Consider the following 21,811-nt stretch of genomic DNA (forward strand, 5'->3'; position numbering starts at 1 on the left):
AGCTTTGGAGCTTGTCCTGGAACTCACTCTGTAGATAAGGCTGGTCTTGAACTCACAAAGATCTGCTTGCCTCTGCCTCCTAGTGGTAGGATTATAGGAGTATGCTTTTGCTACACCCAGCTTTTTATGTAGAAGCTTCAGATCTGAATTCAGATCCTCACACTTGTACAGCATACACTGCTCACTGAGTGAGTTTTCTGGTAAAATTCCTTAGCTAGAGAATGTTACCAAGTCACGTTCTCAGCCCCTATCCAGAGACTGTTAGGTCTGCCAGATCTTTGTCTTTATCAAGAATCTTTAAACTGCGGCCTGTGGGCTAATTCCTGCCTGTTGCCTATTTTTGTATAGACTGTAATGGTTTTCTCTGTGTGTGTGTGTGCTTGTGCTTAATGCAGTTTTGTCTGCGTATGGGTGTAAATGTGCACGTGTGAGTGCACACGCGTGTGAGGGAGGTCAGAGGACAACTTCTGTGTCAATCATCATCTACGCGTGTGAGGGAGGTCAGAGGACAACTTCTGTGCCAATGCTCATCATCTACCTTGTGGTAGTTTGAATGTAACTGGCCCCCATAATCTTACAAGGAGTGGCACTATGAGGAGGTGTGGCTTTGTTGGAGTGGGATGGCCTTGATGAAGGATGTGTGCAGTTGTGGGGGCAGGCTTTGAGGTTTCCTATGCTCAGGATACTGCCCAGTCAGTCAGTTGAGTGTCTGTAGCCTGTAAGATGTAGTACTTCCAGCTCCAGCACCATGTCTGCCTGCATGCCACCATGCTACCCACCATGATGATAAAGGACTGATCCTCTGAAACTGTAAGTGAGCTGCCATAATTAAATGTTTTCTTTATAAGAGTTGCTATGGTCATGGTGTCTCTTCACAGCATTAATAACCCTAACTAAGACAGACCTGAAACATGGTCTTTTCCTGTTCTTTGCTGTGTATGCGAAGCCAACTGACCCATGAGCTTTCCGGGGTTCTCCTGCCTCTGCCTCCTATCTAGTTACAGGAGCACTGAAGTTAGAGGGCTCACTTCATCCAGCTTTAGAAAGGTCCTGGGGACCTGAACTCAGGGTCTCACACGTGCATGGCCCACTGAACGATCTTCACAGCTGTTTTCTTATTTGTTTGTTTTAATGTTTAAGTAATTGAAAATAAACCCAGAATAATTCTGAGTGTGGAGAATTACAAGAATTTAGATTTCAGTGTCTCTAATGAACCTGGAATGAAATCAGGGCAGGCTCACTTGTGCCTAAGCATTACCACAGCTGTTTCAGGCCACAAGGCAGAGGCACACAGTTGCAACAGAGTATATGACCTGCAAACCCTAAAATGTTTATACCATCGGATGCTTCACACAAAGTTTGTGACTTCTGATCTACGGGATACAAGTTTTGATAGATATATCCACCAAATCCCCAGGTTATTATGTAATCTTGGTTTCTAGATCCTTAATATATTTGCCCAGTCAAAGTCAGAATGGCATACTAAATTTTCTTACAGCAAAGGAGTTTTGCCAAGCTCCTTCTTGTACACTTAGCCATTTTTGTTTTATAGATACAATCTCTGTTTCTGAGAGCTAACACTGATAATATATTTCAGTATGGAAAGTCTCCTTTATAAAAATAAAATGCTTTGATTTATTATATATCTTACTTTTGAGTTCTGCTATTTGCTTTTTGTTTTGTTTTTTTCAAGACAGGGTTTCTCTGTGTTACAGCCCTGATTGTCCTGGAATTTGCTCTGCAGACCAATCTGGCCTTGAACTCACAGAGATCCGCCCGCCTCTGCCTCCCTAGCACTAGGATTAAAGGCGTGTGCCACCGCCACCAGGCCGACAGACTGACAGTCATTGATTATCTTTTGCTTTGTGAAAATACATATTCTGGGGCTAGCAAGATGACTCAGTAAAGAGTCTGCCATGTAAGCCAGATGCCAGATGCCCTAGCTTGATCCTGGTGCCCATGCTGATGTGCTGGCATCTGTAAGCTCAGCATGCTTAGGGTAAAATAAGAGGTAGAAATAGAAGTTTAAGGTATGAAGTATAGGGGCAGAAATGAGAGGCAGGAGAAATCCAACTCTTGAAGAGCCGTCTCCTAACCTGTGTACATATGCTGCAGCCTTCACACAGCCTGTCTGTCTTTCTCACACACAAAAGTTTAAAAACCTTTCCCCCTAGAATAATTTCAAAAAATTCAATTCACAATTTCACAATCACACAATTTTAAAAACCGCTAGCATACTGTCCACTATGTAACTAGTGTTCTTAATTTAAGAACACAGAGAACCTCAAAAAATAAAGTAGCAACCACTTATATTGCAGAGATTTTGGCTATCCCAATGTTTATGTACTCTGTGTGGGGCGGGGCGCATGTCATATGTGTGTGAGGGTGAGAGGAGCTGGTTCTCTCCTTCTTCCACACGGGTCCTGAGGCTACAACTCAGGTCTTCATACTCGCTTCGGCAGCACATCTACTAAAATTAAACAATACAGAGAATATCAGCACAGCCCCTGTGCAGGAATGACACGCAAATTTCAAGTGTTCCATATTTGATTTAGCCAGATAGTGGGGCATGCCTTTAATCCCAGCACTTAGGAGGCAGAAGCAGATGGACTGGAGTTTGAGACCAGCCTGGTCTACAGAGTGAGTTCCAGAACAGCCAGGACTACACAGAGAAAAACCAAAAACCAAACCAAAGCGAAACAACTGAGGTCCTCAGGCTGAGAGGCAAGCACCATGACTGGTGGAGTCATCTTCCTGGCCCAGACCTGGATGTTTCTATAGCAGTGGCTCAAAGAGGCATAGAAGGCAGAGAAGAAAACAGACTAACTTGAGATGGGAAAAAGATACATGTCCCAAAGAATGCCTACATACTGCATAATTTGGCAGCTGAATTAAGTTCTGTAGAACATATACATAAAAAAGAAAACAAAATTTAGACAACGCCACATGAGAAGGCTTAAGAGCTAGCTTCCATTGTTTAGTTAGGCTAACAGAGTGTTAATCTGTCAATAAATCCTAGGTTTTATCTACTTTCCCCTCACTTAACAGATTACCTAGAAAAGGAGATTCGGAGATGGCGCAGTGGTTAAGGGTACTTGCTGCTCTTTCAGAGGACCTGGGTTTGATTCCCAGTACCACACAGTGCTTCATAAGTGTCCATAACTCCAGCTCCAGGGGATCTGATGCCCTCTGATCTGACCTCCACAGATACCAAGTACACATGTGGTACACAGACATACAAAAAACACTCATAGATATAAATCTTTTTGCTTGTTTGTTAGTTTGAGACAGGGTCTCTATATAGTCCTGGCTATCCTGGAGCTTGCTATGTAGACCAGGCTGGCCTCCAATTCATAAAGAGCCTTCTATCTCTGCCTCCCAAATGTTGGCATTAAGGGACTGTGCTACCACACTCGAAAAAAAAAAAAAGAAAAAAAAAATAAGCAAACAAAAGAACTTAAACAGCACTTTTTTCTCTTCCCTTGCAGGTATTTGTGTGGTGTTCGTGCATATCTGTGGGTGGGTGTGGCTGTGAGCATGCCTATAGAGGTCAGGAACTGGTATCAGTTATTTCCCTCGGCCACTCACTCTCCGCCATACACACTGAGCCTGGGTCTCTCCCTTAAATCCAGAACTACCAATCTGGCTAATATGGTTAGCTAGCTTGCTCCAGGGATCCCGTTTATCTCACTGTGCTGGAGTCACAGGCAGGCTGCCATGCCTGCTCAGCATCTGCCTGGGTGCTGGGGATCTGAACTCCAGGCCTCATGCTGTATAGCAAATGCACCACCCACTGAGCCATCTCCCCAAGCCTTCAAAGGCATTTTCTGATAAAATGAAGATCACTCAATAAAAACATTGGAAATGGCTGGGAAACGGCTCTTGCTGCCAAGTCTGACCACCGGAGTTTGATCCCTAAGACAAACATGGTAGGGGAGAACTGACACCGGGTGGCGGTGACATGTATACCACACGGAAAATAAATAAGTCTAAAAATAGTTTAGTTTTTAAATTTTAATTAATTAGTTAGTTAACACTATTATTAATTTTGAGACAGGATGTCACTATGTAGCCTTGGCTGGGATCTTGCTATAAACAACAGGCTGGTCTTGAATTCAGAGATCCACCTGCCTCTGTCTCACGAGTGCTGGGATTAAAGGTGTGTGCCACCACTGCCCGGCTCTGGCTCCTTAAGTCTTTTCGTTTGTTTGGTTTTTTTTTTTTTTTTTTTGGATTTTTCGAGACTGGGTTACTCCGTAGCTTTTGGTTCCTGTCCTGGAACTAGCTCTTGTAGACCAGGCTGGCCTCGAACTCACAGAGATCCGCCTGTCTCTGCCTCCCAAGTGCTGGAATTAAAGGCGTGCTCCACCACCGCCCGGCTCATTTGTTTGTTTTTGAGACAGTCGTTTCTCTGTGTAGCCCTGGCTTTCCTGGAACTCTATAGACCAGGCTGGCCTCGAGCTTAAATTTGCTTGCCTCTGTCTCCTAACTGCTGGCAATAAAGGCGTGCGCCACCATTGTTACCTGGCTCTGGCTCCTTAGGTTTTTAAGAGACAGGGTCCCATGTAGCCCAGACCAAGCTCAAACCTGCTATTTAGCTGAGGCTGTCTTGAACTCCTAATCATTCTGTCTCCATCTACTAAACTCTGGGATTACAGAAGTGCACACAAAGCTTCCTGATGATATAATGATAATACAAGAGAGCTGTGTTTTCCTTTTGGGTTACTGATTTGTTTGATACTAGTCTTCCTTTGTAGTTCTTTTTTCCTTAAACATTAGCTCTAGAAAACCCAGTAACATAAGGCGAAAAGCAGATTTCCATCTTACCTGTGTGCTGGATGGAGGTTATCGCCTGGGCATTGCACTGCAGCTGCAGCATGTGCCGCAGCATGGCTAGTCCCCAAGTAGTCAAATCTGCACACAATCCTGGGCTCACTGCTTTCCACTTGGAGGACATGGTTTGGGCCTGAATGCTGGCTGTTTTGAGCTGCCTGCACAGGGCAGAGACACTGATGGCGCAGATGAATCTGTGTTCCGGGCTATGTTTCTCAGTATGAGGCAGAAGGCTGAAGACAGCGTTATAATTACTTTCATACTTGCCATTGACATTACATCCAGGAACTGGGGGTTCACCTATTTTGCTGTTCTCTTCACTCTCCCTCTGATCTGTGTACCTAAATGTCTTGACCGGATTCTTGTTTTCAGGTAAACAGGTATCTTTGTGACCAGTCTCATCACAAAGCATTCTTACAACTCTGTCAACATCTTCAAATCTGGTTAACAGAGTCATCCTCAGGGCAACATGGCAGAAGACCCCAAGCACAAGAAGCAGCCCCCCCAGAGGACACTCTGTGCTATGGTAGCACTCCCATGCCTCCTGCATACATTCCTGGCTGCAATACCTGGCATAGCTGCACCTGCCACAGGGTACTGTGGCCAAAGTGTGCTTCAGACATCGGTGACAGTAGAGGTCTCCATTGGTAACTCTGGTATCCCACTTGGTCTCTAGGCCATGGTGAAGTGGTGGCATTTCTCCTGGGTTAAGGACACTTACAAAAGCATCTTCCTTCACCAGGAGTTCTCCCGGGAGAATGTCTTTTGTGGCAACTAGATGGCGGCCTTTCAAAGGGTCCATGTGTAAGCTGACAGACAGCGATGCCCCAGAAATCTCTTTGTTCTCTTCCTCTAGGGCCATATCCTCAAACGCTCTGGTGAGAGCTGCTGGGAAGGTTTCTGGGAGACTCTCCTTCTCTTGGATCTTCATTTTCAGGTGATGGAGGTTCCTCTGCAGAATCTGATGAGAGGAAGGCACCAGCATTGGCTTGGCAGCAAGGCTGCTTTCAAGATCAGTGATGGTTTGCCTCGCCTCCTGCAGTCTCCCGAGGTTCACCAGGCACTCTGTCTTGCGCAGCATCATCTTGGGTTGCAGTCTTTCAGGATACCCATGCACACCTGCTCTCACTATGTCTTTAAGACATGCCTGAAAACAAAAAGGAATTCCGGAATGACTCCCAGTTTCTACTTTCCCCTATGTACTGAAAACTGAAAAGCCACAGGCATGTAAAGGGTCACAATAGTGGACAATTTCAACTGAGAGCTTAGGCCTTAAACTACACCCTCCATTCTGCTTCCTAACATTTCTTCCCTCTTCCCTTTCCCCTTCAAGTATATTTTGAAGCCAAAGAAACATGTATTCACTACAAATGAGTAAGAAGTTAGGTGTGATCTTATGCAAGCAAGTTAAGTTTTGTAAAGTCTTTTGTTTTCTCATCTGAAAGAGATGGTACATCAACAGGTCATTTTAGGAATGAGATAAAGTAATATATCTTAATGATAAAAGGAACTCATGGATGTGTCCAATAAATGGTTATAATTATTAGAAGTAAAACAGGCAATCAATATAGGAAGGTGATAAAGGGATAAATGCTTCCTATGTTCTTCTAAACCTGTCCTTAGGAGTCCAGTCTTTCTTCCATAGGACCCAGAGTCAGATTCTTGAATCTTTTTTTATTATTTAGAGAATATTTTGTTATTTTCTGTAATCAAACTCATGTAGATAAGACTGAATATTTAATTCAGTGCATCACATATGTATAAATGGAAAAATTAAGTTTAATGTGCCTAGACGAATATGGCTGTTGATTCCTGTACAATGCCAATTTAACATGGTAAACTGGGATGCTTTTTTCCGAAGCTGAAAGCACAGCTAAAGCTGCCCCAAATTCAAACTTTACACACACACACACACACACACACACACACACACACACACAGACCCCTCTCCATGGCCTGTGGACAGTGCCATAGCTTTTTCTTGTCAACTAACACTGTTCTTTATGGTCTCCTGTGAGAGGGGACATGAGTGAGTAGAAGCAGCTAGGACATAGGCAGGACACCAGCTAACTCAATACTCACTTCATACTGACCCAGATGGAAGAGGGCTGCAGAGCGATTGGCATAGCACAGTGAAATATCCTCTGTGTTAGGCCTGGAATGCGACACTCCCTGAAAAATAATGAGCTGGTTAAAGGAACAAACGGGAAGTAGCGTTTCTAATTTTTTCTGAAAATGAGGGATCTACTACTAAAGACTGAATGGAATTGTAAAATAAAATTACTGACTCTTTTCCAACTACTTCTCTTTCATTTTTTACCTTTTAGCAAATCTTTGAAGATCAACGAGAAAATAAAGATTCAACACTGTATACTGTAGCATCAGATATAGCTTCTGCCACATTTATCAGTTTATCTAGGCTGACTGAACTCACTGTCACCCAGGCTAACTTTGAGTTTATGACCCCACTGCCTCAATTCCCAAGTAGCTGGGATTACAAGCCTGTGTCACCAGGTCCAGTGTAAACGGACCAAACTCTTAATGTAACAAACGAAAGTGTAATAACTCTGGAAGGAACTATGAAGAGTCAAAAGTAATTGTTGGAGGAATCCCTTTCTACGACAATAATACCCAGATGTTGTTGGGTATGGTGGCACATGCATAAATCCCAGTATTTGTGAAGTGGAGGAAGGAGGATTGGAAGTTCAAAGCCAGTTTCTGCTACAAAGTTTGAGGTTATGCCTGGCCACATGAAATCCAGTCAAAAAACAAAACAAAACAAAAACCAGAAAAAATGAAAAAGTAAAACCACAAGAACAAAACTCTAGAAATCATAAAAGAATAATAAACTTGAGTCCATAAGGGTTGGAGATAGAGTTTAGTGGCAAGGTGCTTGCCTACCATATGGTAAGCTCTGAGTTCCATTCCTAGTATTATATGATATATATATATACACACACACACACACACACACACACACACATACATATACACACATGTATATATATATGACTGTCTCATCTCTTATATGCATATGTATTCTTTACAATATAAACAAATCAAGGCAATATTAAAATGTAAACATTAGGCTGAATGTAACTTGTATTATAAACAAAGAGCTAACTTTTTCACTTCAAGTTTCAAAAGGTAAATAACAAGTCAACTGACAATTCAATAAAAATACGCAAATGATACCAACAGTTTTTATGGGACATACAAATGACTCTGTTTTTTGTTTGTTTTTTTGAGACAAGGTCTCCTTACGCATGCCTGGTGATCCTGGAACTCACTATGTAGACTAGCGCTGGGATTAAAGGTGTAGACCACTTGGGATGCAGAGGCAGGTACTCTCTGTGACTTCTAGGCTAGCTGAAATACTTTTTCACCCATGAGTTTGTCTAAGAAAAATAAAACCAAGAACAGACTACTCGACAAAGGAGTGGGATAATGGGCACTCTCACTATGTTGTGAGTGGTAGTATAAGCTAGTCTAAAAACTAGTGATACAATTTAGTGATATATAGTAAATATTTTGGGGTAAAATGCTAGGTTTAAAAGCCAGAGCATCATGAATTTTAGGTAAGCATTATAACTGATCTATGTCCCCCCCCACACGCACATATAAATATACACACACACATATATACATATACATACACACATATATGATGAAGATGTCACAGTGAAGCTCATTCTTTTATACTGAGCATGGGGCATGGTGGTGCACACCTGTAATCCCAACACTTTGGAAATGGTGGCAGGAGGATGAGGTTTAGCTGCACGAGAGTTTGAGGCCAGCTTGAACTACTATGCTGCCCAGACTAGCCTTGGCTCCTAAATTCATGATCTTCCTGCTTCAGTTCTCAAGTAACTGGAGATTAATGCCACTATACTGGGCTGTTTTTATTCACCTATATATGCTTTATATACAGTATATTTAACAAGGCTAGCTTATGGGGATGGAAATGAGGTTAGATTAGGGGACAGAAAAAGAAACCATACTGCATATTCTTGCAACTTTTTAAAAATAATTTATTTTTATTTTATGTGTATCGGTGTTTTGCCTACATGTATGTCTGTGTGAGTGTTGGATCTTGGAATTACAGACAGTTGTGAGCTGCTATGGGAATTGAACCCGGGTCCTCTGAAAGAGCAGTCAGTGTTCTTAACCACCAAGCCATCTCTCCAGTCCAGTATTCTTGCAACTTTTGAAATTGAACTATATGAACATATTTCCTATCCCCAAAATAAAGGAAGGATACTAACAAAAATTAATATATAATAATAACCAATGTTGCTTACAATATGGAGAAAAAAATTCTCATATTCTGTCAGAATGGATGTTAACTAGTTCTTTCCTGGACAACAATTCAGCATCAACATCAAAGGCTTGAAAATGCTCCCTTTGACCCAGTGCTTCACCCTTCTACTAATTCAGCCTAAACAGAAATCAGTTGTACATAAATATTTATACAGAGAGATGCTTATTATAGCATCATAATGTCAAATAATATGCCAATATTAGATGTTAAATTAAGTACATTTCTTCTCTGTAATAGAACACTGAGTTAGTCATGGAGAATTACTTAGAGCAGAAAATTTAATACCATGAGAAAATGGGTACAATAAATTGTTGAAGAGAAAGAGCAGTTACAACACAGTAAGTACAGCCATTACCCCAATTTTGTAGAAGAAGAATCCATTCTCACAGGAGAAAGGCCGGCTGGCTGGGTGTAAGCAGAAATGTTAACAGTACTTATCACTGGTTATGACTTTTTTTTTACTCTTTATACTTCTCTATATTTTCCAAAGTAACATTTATTACTTTTACGGACAAAAACAACAAGCATTACTTTAAAAAGAAAGAAAATAGCAGCTCTCTATAAAATTGCAAAGCACCATAATCACCAAAATACCAGCTTCATGAAATAGGAAGTGCATCTCCCTCTCCATCTAGCAAACCTTCATTTTTTTTTTCCTTCTTGAGACAGGGTCTTATATAGCCTAGGCTGATGTCAAACTCATTCTAGAGCTCATTTCATTTTTAAAGTTATGTGCGTGTGTGAGTGTGGGTGTCTGTGAGGGCCAGAAGAGGGTTTTGGATCCCAGAGGTGGGTGAACCAGAGCATCCATGGCCTTTGCAAGGGCAGCCAGTGCTCTTGAGCTCTAAGCATCTCTCTAGTCTCTCCTTTATTATCATGTTTTCCTTGGACAATTTTCTGTAGGATCACGTTTAGGATGTAAAGGCATAAAACTGAAGCCAAATACTTTACACCATTATAAAGTAGGGCTTTTATATGTTTGTAGAGTGGCTATTGAAGCTTTGATAGTTTTTGGAAAACTAATTCCAAGTGTTGAATATTGACTTTTTAAAGGTGCAGAGGAATACAATACCCCACTTCCAGTGCTGGGAATCAAACCTTGGGCTTCATGCATGTTGGCAAGTGATGTCACATGGAGATATACCTCACTTTCACCCCCTTACATTCTTTTCACCCCTCTTAAGAAAGGGACTCATACAGTTCAGGCTAGCCTCAAACTTGTTACAAATCTAATACTGGCCTTCTACTCTTGATCTTCTTCCCTCCCTGAAACCTGGATTACAGGAGTATGCCAACATGCAGATCAAGAGTCTGATGTAGTCTTGCTTTAAGCCCAGACAGATCTCTGAAAAAGCAGCAGAAGGAATTTTCTCAGGGTACCATGGAAACAAATGAATGAACAGACGCCCATTCTCCACACCCATATGTACCACATGTGCACACACATGCATGGCAGCAACAAGACTCCCAAAGGCTGATAAGACAAGAAGTGGCAAATAGGGCTGGAGAGAAGGCTCAATGGTTAAGAGCATGGCCTGCTCTTTCAAAGGTCCTGAGTTTAATTCTCAGTAGCCGCATGGTGGCTCACAAGTGTCTATAATGAGATCTGGTGCCCTCTTGAGGAAGAGACCTGGTCAGTCATCCTCATCAACTTAGACCATAAAACCAAATATGGGCTGCCTATGCATGCTTCAGCATAGCCAGGACATAAATTTCAATTTCAAATTCAATTTCAACATGGAAACAGGTCAGTAAGAGTAACACAAAAAAAAGCCATGATTCTACTTCAAAATCTAGCTTGGAGGGGGTGGAGAGATGTCACAGCAGTTAAGAACACTGGCTGTACTTACAGAGGACATGGGTTTGATCCCCAGAACCCACATGGTGGCTCATAACAGTCTGTAACTCATTCTAGTTCCAGGGGATCTGATGCCCTCTTCTGGCCTCCTCAGGCACCAAGCACGCATGTGGTACACAGACATACATGTAGGCAAAAACAAATACACATAAAATAATAGTAAACATAGCTTGATCATGTTTAGTGTAATGTAAAGTATCTATTGCCTGCCACTAATAGTAGCATGTTAACTGATGGACCAGGAAGTGGTTGCACACACAAGCAGATCTCTGTGGGTTCAAGGTCAGCCTGGTTTACCAAGTGAGTTCTAGGACAGCTAGGGCTACACAGTGAAATCCTGCCTCAAAAAAGAAAAACAAAACAAAACATGACCAACTGTTGAGAAATATTAGTTGAAGATGTGTTTGTTTAACTCTGTGAAGCTGGGTTACTTTTCCTGTCTAAAATACCTGATTGGTCTGATCAAGAGTAGAATGGCCAAAGCTAGGCAGGAGAAAGGATAAGTGAGCAGGGATGGCAGGTAGAGAGAATAAATAGGAGGAGAATTCTTGGAAGAGAAGATGGGGAGTAAATGAAGAAGGTGAGAAGGATATCAGGGCGAGCTACACAGGAAAGCATGGTGTAAGTAAAGGAAGGTATACAGTACAGAGGCAAAAGGTAGATAGGATAATATAAGTTAAGAAAAGTTGGCTGGGGTCTGGGTGGTTGTTGAAGGCTGCAGACCCCTGACCCCTTGACTTTCTTTGCCTGCCTCAGACTGTTTGCCTGCTGGATTGAAACAACTTGTCTACCTGTGCCTGCAGCTGCTCTGAGCACAAGACCCTCATGAGTTCCTGATGGCAGGGGAGCGAATTCTGGTGGGTTTTACAGCTGGAAATTCCAAGAGCTTGGGCGTAGCTATCAGTTAAGGATCCCTATATAATTTTCCCTGGAGCACAATAAAGTTGGCATTCTTGTTTCAAGGATAACCTTGTCCCATGTCTCTGTCTGTGTGCGTGTGTTTTTAAATCTCCAGCCTAGTTCCTGGTGCTACAGGTGGTGGTGGCACATACCTTTAATCCCAGAACTTGGGAGGCAGAGGCAGGTGATTTCTGTGAGTTTGAGGCCCGCTTGGTCTACAGAGCGAGCTCCAGGACAGGCTCCAAAGCTACAGAAAAACCCTGTCTCAAACAAAACAAAACAAAAACAAGAAACAAACAAAACAACAACAACAAAAATGAAAAGCTGGCTGGGGCTGAAGAGATGGCTCAGTAGTTAAGAGCACTGGCTCCTCTCCCAGGGGATCCAGGTTCAATTTCTAGCATCTACATGATAGCTCATTACTGTCACTCAAGTTCCAAGGGATCTCACACTCTTACACAGATATACAAGCAGGCAAAACACCAATGTACATTAAAAAATACATAAAAAAAAGCTGGCTAGAAAAAAGCCAAGCTAAGGCTAAGCATTCATAAGTAAGAAAAAAATCTCTGTACATCTTTTGGGGAGCTGGGTGGCGGGCCCCCAAAAGTAAAAGAGTAAAACAACCAACTATAACCAATGGAACCTAGTTTAGTTGGGCTACAGAAAATCCACTTGTTTTCTTTTTTGACTTTATTAAGTCATTTTGGTTGTTTATTTTACTGAGACATGATCTCACCATATAGCTGAGGCTGGCCTGGAGCTTATATGCAGATCATGCTGGTCTTGAACTCATAGAGATCCACCTGCCTCTGCTTCCTGAGCACTGAAATTAAAGGTAAGTGCCACCATGCTCAGCCTAAGTTACTATGGTTGTAAGCTAGCACGTGGTTAGCTAAAACATCTAACTGTTCACTAAATTAGGACTATCAAGCTAAAACTTTATCAGTTTTTCAGACAAAAGAGACAGTGAGAACTGTCATCTGGTAAAGCAGGGTAAAGGGCCAACAAGCTTATGACTACTATGTGTCTGGAGGAACAGAGAGAATCTTCCAGAAATTCAGGATATATAACTATCTTTTGTTTGAAAATATAATCATCAACAAAATTCTATCAAAATCCCCCTAAATCCAAACAATGTAGATGAAAAACAAAACACAAACCAATGGCCATGAAACTCAGCACCATTCTCTAGCTTGTGCACACACACGCCTGCGCAGCTGCTGGCTTGGACGCACGTTACCTTAGAGTACAGCACTGCGGCGCCTGTGTAGTCCTTCTCTTGGAATTTTTTGTTTCCTTTTTCTCTGTAGAAAAGGGGAGCATCATAGTCCTTTTCCACCAAGTAAGCACTAGAAAGCCGCTTTAAAAACACCTCATCTTCGGGCCTTTGTGAAGAAATAGGGAAACAAACAAAAGGGAGAAATCTGTTATTTCGAGTAAGGCTCTGCAATCACTGTACATGAAATTGCAACAAGTGGCTGAGAGCAGTGCACACAGGGCTGTGTGCTCTATGTAATCCACCTGGAGGGTTCTTCCTGTCTCAGAGACACAGGACAGGGATACCCATTTAGAGCTGAGAGCATTAATCTCTGACTCTTATCTCATACTTAGTGGTCAATGAATCATGCCTTGGAACACACATCAAATAAAGCCTGGGTGTAGAGAATGACATAATACACGGAATCTTTGCACGGAGGGGTGCTCTCCAGTTACACTGTTGAAAATACTAGGCGGGCCGGGGAAATGGCTCAGCAGTTAAACACATATAATACTGGTCATCAGAGGACCTGGGTTCACTTGGCACTCACATCAATCAGATGCCTTACAACCATCTGTAACTCCAGTTCCAAGGGCATCTTACACCTCTGAGGACACCTGCACTTGTGTACATAACTCACATGCAGGAGCATGCATATAATTTAGAACAATAAAGAAATTAAAAAAAAAACAAAAAAAAACAAACCCTGAAGATTTGGGCATGGTGGTACAGACCTGTAATTCCAGCCATCAAGAAACTGAGGCAACAGGATTACCTTAAGTAGAAGACTAGCCTGAGCAAGACAGTTTTCAAACAGGAAGGTGCGTGCACGCACACACGTACAATGTTAAAAGTGTGTATGTTTGGGCAACTAGATGGCTTGACTCAGAAAAGCACTTGTTGCTAAACTTGGCAACCTGAGTTCGATCCTGGGACCCAAATGACAGTAGGAGAGAACTATACATGGTTTTCTGATTTCTACATGAACACAATGGCATGTATATATACCTGTGCACACACATAACCACAAAAATTAAATAATTTGGGGGCTGGAGAGATGGCTCAGTGGTTAAGAGCATTGCCTGCTCTTCCAAAGGTCCTGAGTTCAATTCCCAGCAACCACATGGTGGCTCACAACCATCTGTAATGAGGTCTGGTGCCCTCTTCTGGCCTGCAGACATACACACAGACAGAACATTGTATACATAATAAATAAATAAATATTTTTTAAAAAAAAATTAAATAATTTAAAAATACTTGCTGGGTGTGGTGATGCATGCCTTCAACCCCGGAATGTGGGAGGCAGAAGTAGGTGGGTATCCGTGAATTTGAGCTCAGCTTGGTCTACACAGCAAATTCCATAACAGTCAGGGCTACACGGTGATATACTGTCTCAAAATAAACAGATAAATAATTAATGGGAACTGGAGAGATGGCTCTGTGGTTTGGTTCCCAGTTTACCACCATCTGTACCTCCAGTTCCAAGGGATCCAACATCTCTTTCCTGGTTCCCACAGGCACTAGGTTTGCACACAGTGAACATATATACATGTAGGTAAACCACTCACACACAGAAAATAAAAATAAATTCAAAAATGAAATAGCACCTTTCTAGTTTGAAATAACTTCAGGTTTACTCACAAACACAGTCTAAAGAATTGCTGCATTGTGCCCTTCCAGACTGCCTAAGTGCTGACTCCTCCACACCCACTTCGGGACCCCTCCTCTGGGCTCACCCAAGGGCTTCCACAGTTTGAAAGGCATGAGCTATTACTCCCAGCTTCAGTGTAGTTTTTTCTCTTGGCACAGAGTCTTTGCACTACACAGGCCAGCATCAAACCCAAAACCCTCCTTCCTCAGCCTCCCAAATGTTGGTAAAAGGTTTTATTTTCTTTTTAAAAAAGATTTATTATTATGTGTACAGTGTTCGGTCTAAATGTATGCCTACAGGCCAGAAGAGGGCACAAGATCTTACTACAGATGGTTGTGAGCCACCATGTGGGTGCTGGGAATTGAACTCAGGACCTCTGGAAAAGCAGCTAGTGCTCTTAACCTTGAGCCATCTCTCCAGCCCCAGATTTTCTTTTCTTTTTTCTTCTTTTTTTTTTTTTTTGGTTTTTCGAGACAGGGTTTCTCTGTGGCTTTGGAGCCTGTCCTGGAACTAGCTCTGTAGACCAGGCTGATCTCGAACTCACAGAGATCTGCCTGCTTCTGCCTCCCGAGTGCTGGGATTAAAGGCGTGCGCCACCAACGCCCGGCCCAGATTTTATTTTCTTAAAAAATATTTTTATGTGTATGTGTGTGTGTGCCACATGTGTGCAAGTTCCATGGAGACTGAAAGAGGGTATTGGCTTTCCTGGAGCTGGAGTTACAGGCAGTTGTGATCCAACTGAGGTGGATGCTGGCAACTGAACTCAAGTCCTCCAGAAAAGCAGCAAAGAACTGCTGAACCCTCTCTTCACTCCACAAACATCTCATATAGTGAAATTTGACCTGATGTATTAGTAAAAAATACACACATGTGGTGGTTTGAAAGAAAATGGCCCCCAAAGGGAGTGGCACTATTAAGAGGTGTGGCTTTGCTGGAGTAGGTGTGGTCCTATTGGAGGAAGAGTGTCACTGTGGGGGTGGCTTTGAGGTCTCCTAAACTTAAACTATGACCCAGTGGAAGACAGCTCACTTCCTATTTCCTGCAGACCGAGATAGAGAACTCCAGCACCATGTATGCCTACACGCTGCCATGTCCTGCCAGGATGATAATGAACTAAACCTCTATAACTGTGAGCCACCCAATTAAATGTTTTTCTTTATAAGAGATGTCATGGTCAAGTTCGAGGCCAGCGTGGCCTACAAGAGCTAGTTTCAGGACAGGCTCCAAAGCTACAGAGAAACCCTGTCTTGAAAAACAAAACAAAAAAAAGTTGTCATGGTCATGGTGTCTCTTCATAGCACTAGAAATCCTAACTAAGATAACATACAAACCACCAAATATTATATTGTTAAATGAGGAGAAATAGTATAGAATAACCGATATTATACTTTTGTAACACAATGCTATAAAGTAAAATATGAATAAAAGTAAGAACAAAAAAAAAAAAGACAAGACGCTGGGTGTGGTGGTGTATGCCTTTAATGCCAGTACTCAGGAGGCAGAGGAAGGTTGATTTCTGGGAGTTTGGGGCCAGCCTGGTCTAGATAGAGTTCAAGGCCAGCCAAAGCTACACAGTGAGACTGTGTCCAAAGACACATAAACCAAAAAAGTAACTCCTGTCCCCCAAAGACAAGAAAAGGTAAAATTTCTCTCAGGCAACTTCAGTCAGAGAAGGAATTACAAACAAAACTATAGATCTATAGATTTTCTTTCTTTCTTTCTTTCTTTTTTTTTTTCTTTTTGTTTTTTCGAGACAGGGTTTCTCTATGTAGCTTTGGAGCCTGTCCTGGAACTCACTGGCTTTAGACCAGACTGGTTTTGAATTCACAGAGATCTGCTTGCCTCTGCCTCCCGAGTGCTGGTATTAAAGGCATATGCCAGCACCGCCTGGCCCATATTTTTAAATAATAAAGTTGATAAAACTATTATTTATTTATTTATTTATTTATTTATTTCTGAGACAGGGTTTCTCTGTGTTGTCCTGGCTGTCCTGGAACTCGCTCTGTAGACCAAGCAGGGCTTGAACTCACAGAGCTTCACCTGCCTCTGCCTCCCGAGTGCTGGGATTCAAAGGTGTGCGCCACCACTGCTGGCTATTTTAGACATTTACTTAGTGCATGTGTGTGTGTACAAGCATATCATGTATGCCACAGCATGCATATGGAGGTCTGAGGACAATCGTCTGGAGTTGGTTCTCTCTTTGGGTTCTAGGGATCAAATTCAGGCTGTCACACTTACATGACAAATGCTTTTCCCTACTAGCCAGCTCAGTATCCCCACCTACTCCCTTTCTTTCAGAAGGGGTCTCTCCCTTTGCTGTCCAGGCTGGCCTATGACTCACAGCAATTTTTTCCTCTTGTCTCAGCTTCCAAAGTGCTGGAATTCTGGGTGAGCGCCACGACTAGCTTCACCACTGTCTTTCTCATCATCCCAAATGGAAATATACCATTAACTCACCATTCTGCCTTCTCCCCAGTTCCTTGTAAAACCCTTCCACCATCTACATCATTCTGGTGGGGGTTCTTTAATTTTTTATTTATATATTTATCTGTATGTATATGTGTACCAGGGTGCATGTGTGGAGATCAGAGGACAATTTGTGGGAGTTGGTTTTCTTCCACTATGTGGTTCTCAGGGGTTGAGGTCAGGGGGCTTTAGGTTTAGTCCCAAGTGCCTTTACCCACAGAGTCATCTTGCTGACCCTATTACAGGGTCATATAATGTTATGATATATAGATATACTATGATATAGAGAGCATATGATATTATGGGGGAATGGATGAAGTTCTGTGAAAACATGTTCTATTGACATGGCTGTACCTCAGACCCATGGGAACTGGCAATGCAGACCTCTGATCCTGATAGTGTGTCCTAAAACTAGCAATCACAGCTTTCTTTTCTGGGATGACTGTAACCTGAGACTGCTCCTCTACAGAGCTCTGCCCATCAACACTAGCTAACCTGACGCTTATACTGTACACAATAAACAGGCTGAGTTTCTAGGTTGTGGCATAGTAGATGCCTTCCATCAGACAGCACAGCTCGCCTATTAGAGTCTTTTTGTACATATGTCTATCCTTTTTCAGGTTTCCAGAACCAAACCTTCCTGGATGGAGCATATTTGCTTTTTTGTTTGTTTGTTTTGCTGTGTGTGTGTGTGTGTGTGTGTGTGTGTGTGTGTGTTTGTTCAACATGCTGCAGCATGTCCCAGAATTTCACTGTTTAAGAAACAGTTGAGTAATATTTCATTATCCATTCTTGTGCTGGTAGACATTCATGTGTGTGGTGGTTTGAATAAGAATGGCCCTCACAGGGCTGGAGAGATAGCTCAGCGGTTAAGAGCACTGACTGCTCTTCCAGAGGTCCTGAGTTCAATTCCCAGCAACTTCATGGTGGCTCACAACCACCTATAACGAGATCTGGTGCCTTCTTCTGGCCTACAGGCAGGATACTACATAAATTAATAAATAAATGTTAAAAAAAAAAGAATGGCCCTCACAGCAGGGCGGTGGTGGCGCACGCCTTTAATCCCAGCACTTGGGAGGCAGAGGCAGGCGGATCTCTGTGAGTTCGAGGCCAGTCTGGTCTACAAGAGCTAGTTCTTCCAGGACAAGAACCAAAAAGCTACGGAGAGGGGGCTGGAGAGATGGCTCAGAGGTTAAGAGCACTCACTGGCTGTTCTTCTGGAGGTCCTGAGTTCAATTCCCGGTGACCACATGGTGGCTCACAACCATCTATGGTGAGATATGGTGCCCTCTTCTGGCCTATAGGGATATATGTGGGCAGAATATATCCCTATAGGTATATATTAGTATATATAGGTATATATATAGTATACATAGTAAATAAATAAATCTTTAAAAAAAAAAGACAAAAAGCTACGGAGAAACCCTGTCCAAAAAAAAAAAAAAGAATGGCCCTCACAGGCTCATTTATTTGAATGCTTAATCATCAGGGAGTGGTACTACTTGAGAGGGATTAGGTGTGGCCTTTTGGAGTAGGTGTGGCCTTGCTGGAGGAAGTGTGTCACTGGGGGTGGGCTTTGAGGTTCCAAAAGCCCAAGTCAGGTCTAGTGTCACTCTCTCTTCCTGCTGCCTGCTAACGTGGATGTAGAACTCTCAGCTGCTTCTTTAGTATCACGTCTGTTTGCATGGCGCCAAGCTCCCTGCCATGATAACAGTGAACTAAACCTCTGAAACTGTAAGCCAGCCCCAATTAAATGATTTCCTTTATAAGAGTTCCTGTGGTTATGGTGTCTCTTGACAGCAATACAACACTGAGACCACGTGGTTTCCTCTTCTAACCACTGTGGATAATGAACACTGGTGTGCAAATATTTCCTCACATTGGCTATAAACCCAGAAGTGGGATTACTGCATCATACAATAATTCTCTAACGTCCAAGCAATTTTCCATGATGGTTTATCATTTTACATTCCCACTGGCTATGAGAAGGGTCCCATTTCTACTCATCTTCACCAGCGTTTCTGGTTTTGTTTCTGAGTAGCAGCTGTCTAATGACTGTGAAGCGATATCTTCCCTCGGTGTTGAACTGCATCTCCTTGAGCAGTAATGTTGTAAAGCATCAGCTTACATGTTTATTGGATGTCTGTGTATCATCTTTGGAGAAATGTTGCTTCAAGTTATTTGCCTGTTTTTTTTTAAACTGGATTTAAAAAAAATGTTGAGTTCTGAAGTTCTTCATTAACTCTGATAAAAATGATTAACAAGGCCTGGAGGGATGGCTCAGCCATTAAAGACTAGGCTCACAACCAAAAAATATAAGAGTTCGGTTCCCAGCACCCATGGCTGTCCCTCCAGGTACATTAAAAAAAAATGATTAACAAGTATTTGCTTCCATTTTGTGGGCTGTGTTTTATTCTCTTGGTACTGTCTTTTGATTCTCAACAGTTTAATCTAGATGAAGTCCAGTTTATTTTTTCTTTCATTGGCCATGCTATTGACACATCCTGTGATCATTGTCAAACTCAGACACGAAGACTTTCTTAAAAAACTTTTTTTTAATATTTATTTATTATGTATACAATATTCTGTCTGTGTGTATGCCTGCAGGCCAGGAGAGGGCACCAGACCTCATTACAGATGGTTGTGAGCCACCATGTGGTTGCTGGGAATTGAACTCAGGACCTTTGGAAGAGCAGGCAATGCTCTTAACCTCTGAGCCATCTCTCCAGCCCCAAGACTTTCTTTTAAGAGATTCACAGTTTTAGCTCTTCAAGTTTGTAAATTCTGTTTTGCTTAATTTATTTTTTATTTTTTAGGTTTTTCGAGACAGGGTTTCTCTGTGGCTTTGGAACCTGTCCTGGAACTAGCTCTGTAGACCTCGAACTCACAGAGATCCGCCTGCCTCTGCCTCCCGAGTGCTGGGATTAAAGGCGTGTGCCACCACCGCCCGACCTGTTTTGCTTAATTTTGTATATGGTATAAAGGTCTAACTTCATCCTTTTCCATATGGTTTATAACTAGAAACAAAGAGCTATTCCTTCCTCCAGCTTTAACCTCTGTCATGGAGCAATTTCTTCAGAGAAAAAAAGCTTCCACCTTGGGGAAAGCTTAAACACTGGATGCTCCGTAAGGGAGGTGAAATAGTTCGTCTTGCAGGAAGCTTGTAAGCTCAGGAAGTAAACAACTCAGCAGCTTAGGAAGTCTCTGAAACTGACCAGACTCACAATGTCCTTTCTTTCCCCAAGAATATAGAAGCTGTGAGGACTGGGAAGACACTGTGAGATCTGCTGAGCCTAGAAGAGCTCAGACCCCTGGGCGGCTGCAAGGGATACCCTGTAGACTGTGCAGTGCACTCTAGGTTTCTAGTTTTCATGAGCATTCCATGCTGGAGTGGGCTCTGAGTGACGCAGGAATAGTGCCACACAACACTCTTTCCTTTTCTGTTTTAGTTAGGGTAACTACTACTGTGAGGAGCCACAGTTACCAAGGCAACTCTTAACAAAAGAAAACATTGAACTGAAGGCTTGCTTACAGTTTAGTTCACGATCATCACAGTGGGAAACACACAGGCACGGTGCCAGAGTAGTTGAGAGCTCTATATGCTGATCTGTAGGCAGCAGGTATATATATTAGGCTTCAATACCCAACTGCCTAGTGACATACTTCTTCCAACCAGGCCACACCACCTAATCCTTCCCAAACAGTTCTACTAACTGAGGACCTAGCATTTAACTCTATGAACCTGTGGGGCATTCTCATTCAAACCACCTCTCTCCCCGCTTCTCTCCTCCTTGCCTCCATTCTCTCTCCCTCCTCTCTAGTGAGACCAAGAAAAGAAAAGCCTCTTAATGGAGCCAACTGCAAAGCAGAAAAATCCCTGCCTTGGCCTTAGATGAGATACAAAGTAAGACTGGGAATAATAATTTAGTAACTGGAAGTCATCTATATTTGTATATATTTCTTTCTCTAACCATTTCAAAGTAAGTGCAGCTAGATGTGGAAGCATACACCTTAATACTGCACTCAGGAGACGGAGGCCAGCCTAGTCTACACAGCAAGTTCCAGGCTAGCCATAGTGAGACCCTGTCAAAAAGGAGAAAAAAGGAGAAGGAGAAGGAGGAGGAGGAGGAGGAGGAGGAGGAGGAGGAGGAGGAGGAGGAGGAAAAAGAAGGAGAAGAAGAAGAAGAAGAAGAAGAAGAAGAAGAAGAAGAAGAAGAAGAAGAAAAGGCTCTTTCTGCTGGGCAGTGGTGGCGCACGCCTTTAATCCCAGCACTCGGGAGGCAGAGGCAGGCGGATATCTGTGAGTTCGAGACCAGCCTGGTCTACAAGAGCTAGTTCCAGGACAGGCTCCCAAAAAAAAAAAAAAAAAGGCTCTTTCTTTTCTTTTTTTTTGGTAGATAGGGTTTCTTTGTGTAGTTTTTGGTGCCTGTCCTGGAACTCACTCTTGTAGACCAGGCTGGCCTCGAACTCAGAGAGATCCACCTGCCTCTGCCTCCCGAGTGCTGCAATTAAAGCCAAGCA

At 42.6% G+C, this 21,811-nt stretch overlaps 1 protein-coding gene and 1 non-coding gene across 4 annotated transcripts in view; one reads left to right on the forward strand and one right to left on the reverse strand.

The window, feature by feature from the left end:
• Positions 1–21,811, reverse strand: part of Smyd4 (SET and MYND domain containing 4) — a 55,654-nt gene that overhangs the window by 17,345 nt on the left and 16,498 nt on the right. For 2 of the 3 annotated variants that reach the window (XM_041664764.1, XM_041664767.1), the window contains exons 3-5: positions 13,156–13,300; positions 6,916–7,005; positions 4,828–5,980 (exon numbers count right to left, since the gene is read on the reverse strand). In XM_041664764.1, coding sequence (XP_041520698.1) covers positions 4,828–5,980; positions 6,916–7,005; positions 13,156–13,300 — 1,388 coding nt within the window. The remainder of the gene's footprint in view (positions 1–4,827; positions 5,981–6,915; positions 7,006–13,155; positions 13,301–21,811) is intronic. The other variant, XM_041664766.1, reaches the window with a different exon arrangement.
• LOC121457262 lies at positions 2,447–2,553 on the forward strand. The gene has a single exon (XR_005975756.1). It is a non-coding gene; the product is annotated as a U6 spliceosomal RNA (small nuclear RNA).

The sequence above is a fragment of the Microtus oregoni genome, unplaced genomic scaffold, assembly GCF_018167655.1.
Source record: "Microtus oregoni isolate MIOR12 unplaced genomic scaffold, Mior012 000015F_ref0000493, whole genome shotgun sequence".
In the NCBI taxonomy this organism is placed as follows: domain Eukaryota; kingdom Metazoa; phylum Chordata; class Mammalia; order Rodentia; family Cricetidae; genus Microtus; species Microtus oregoni.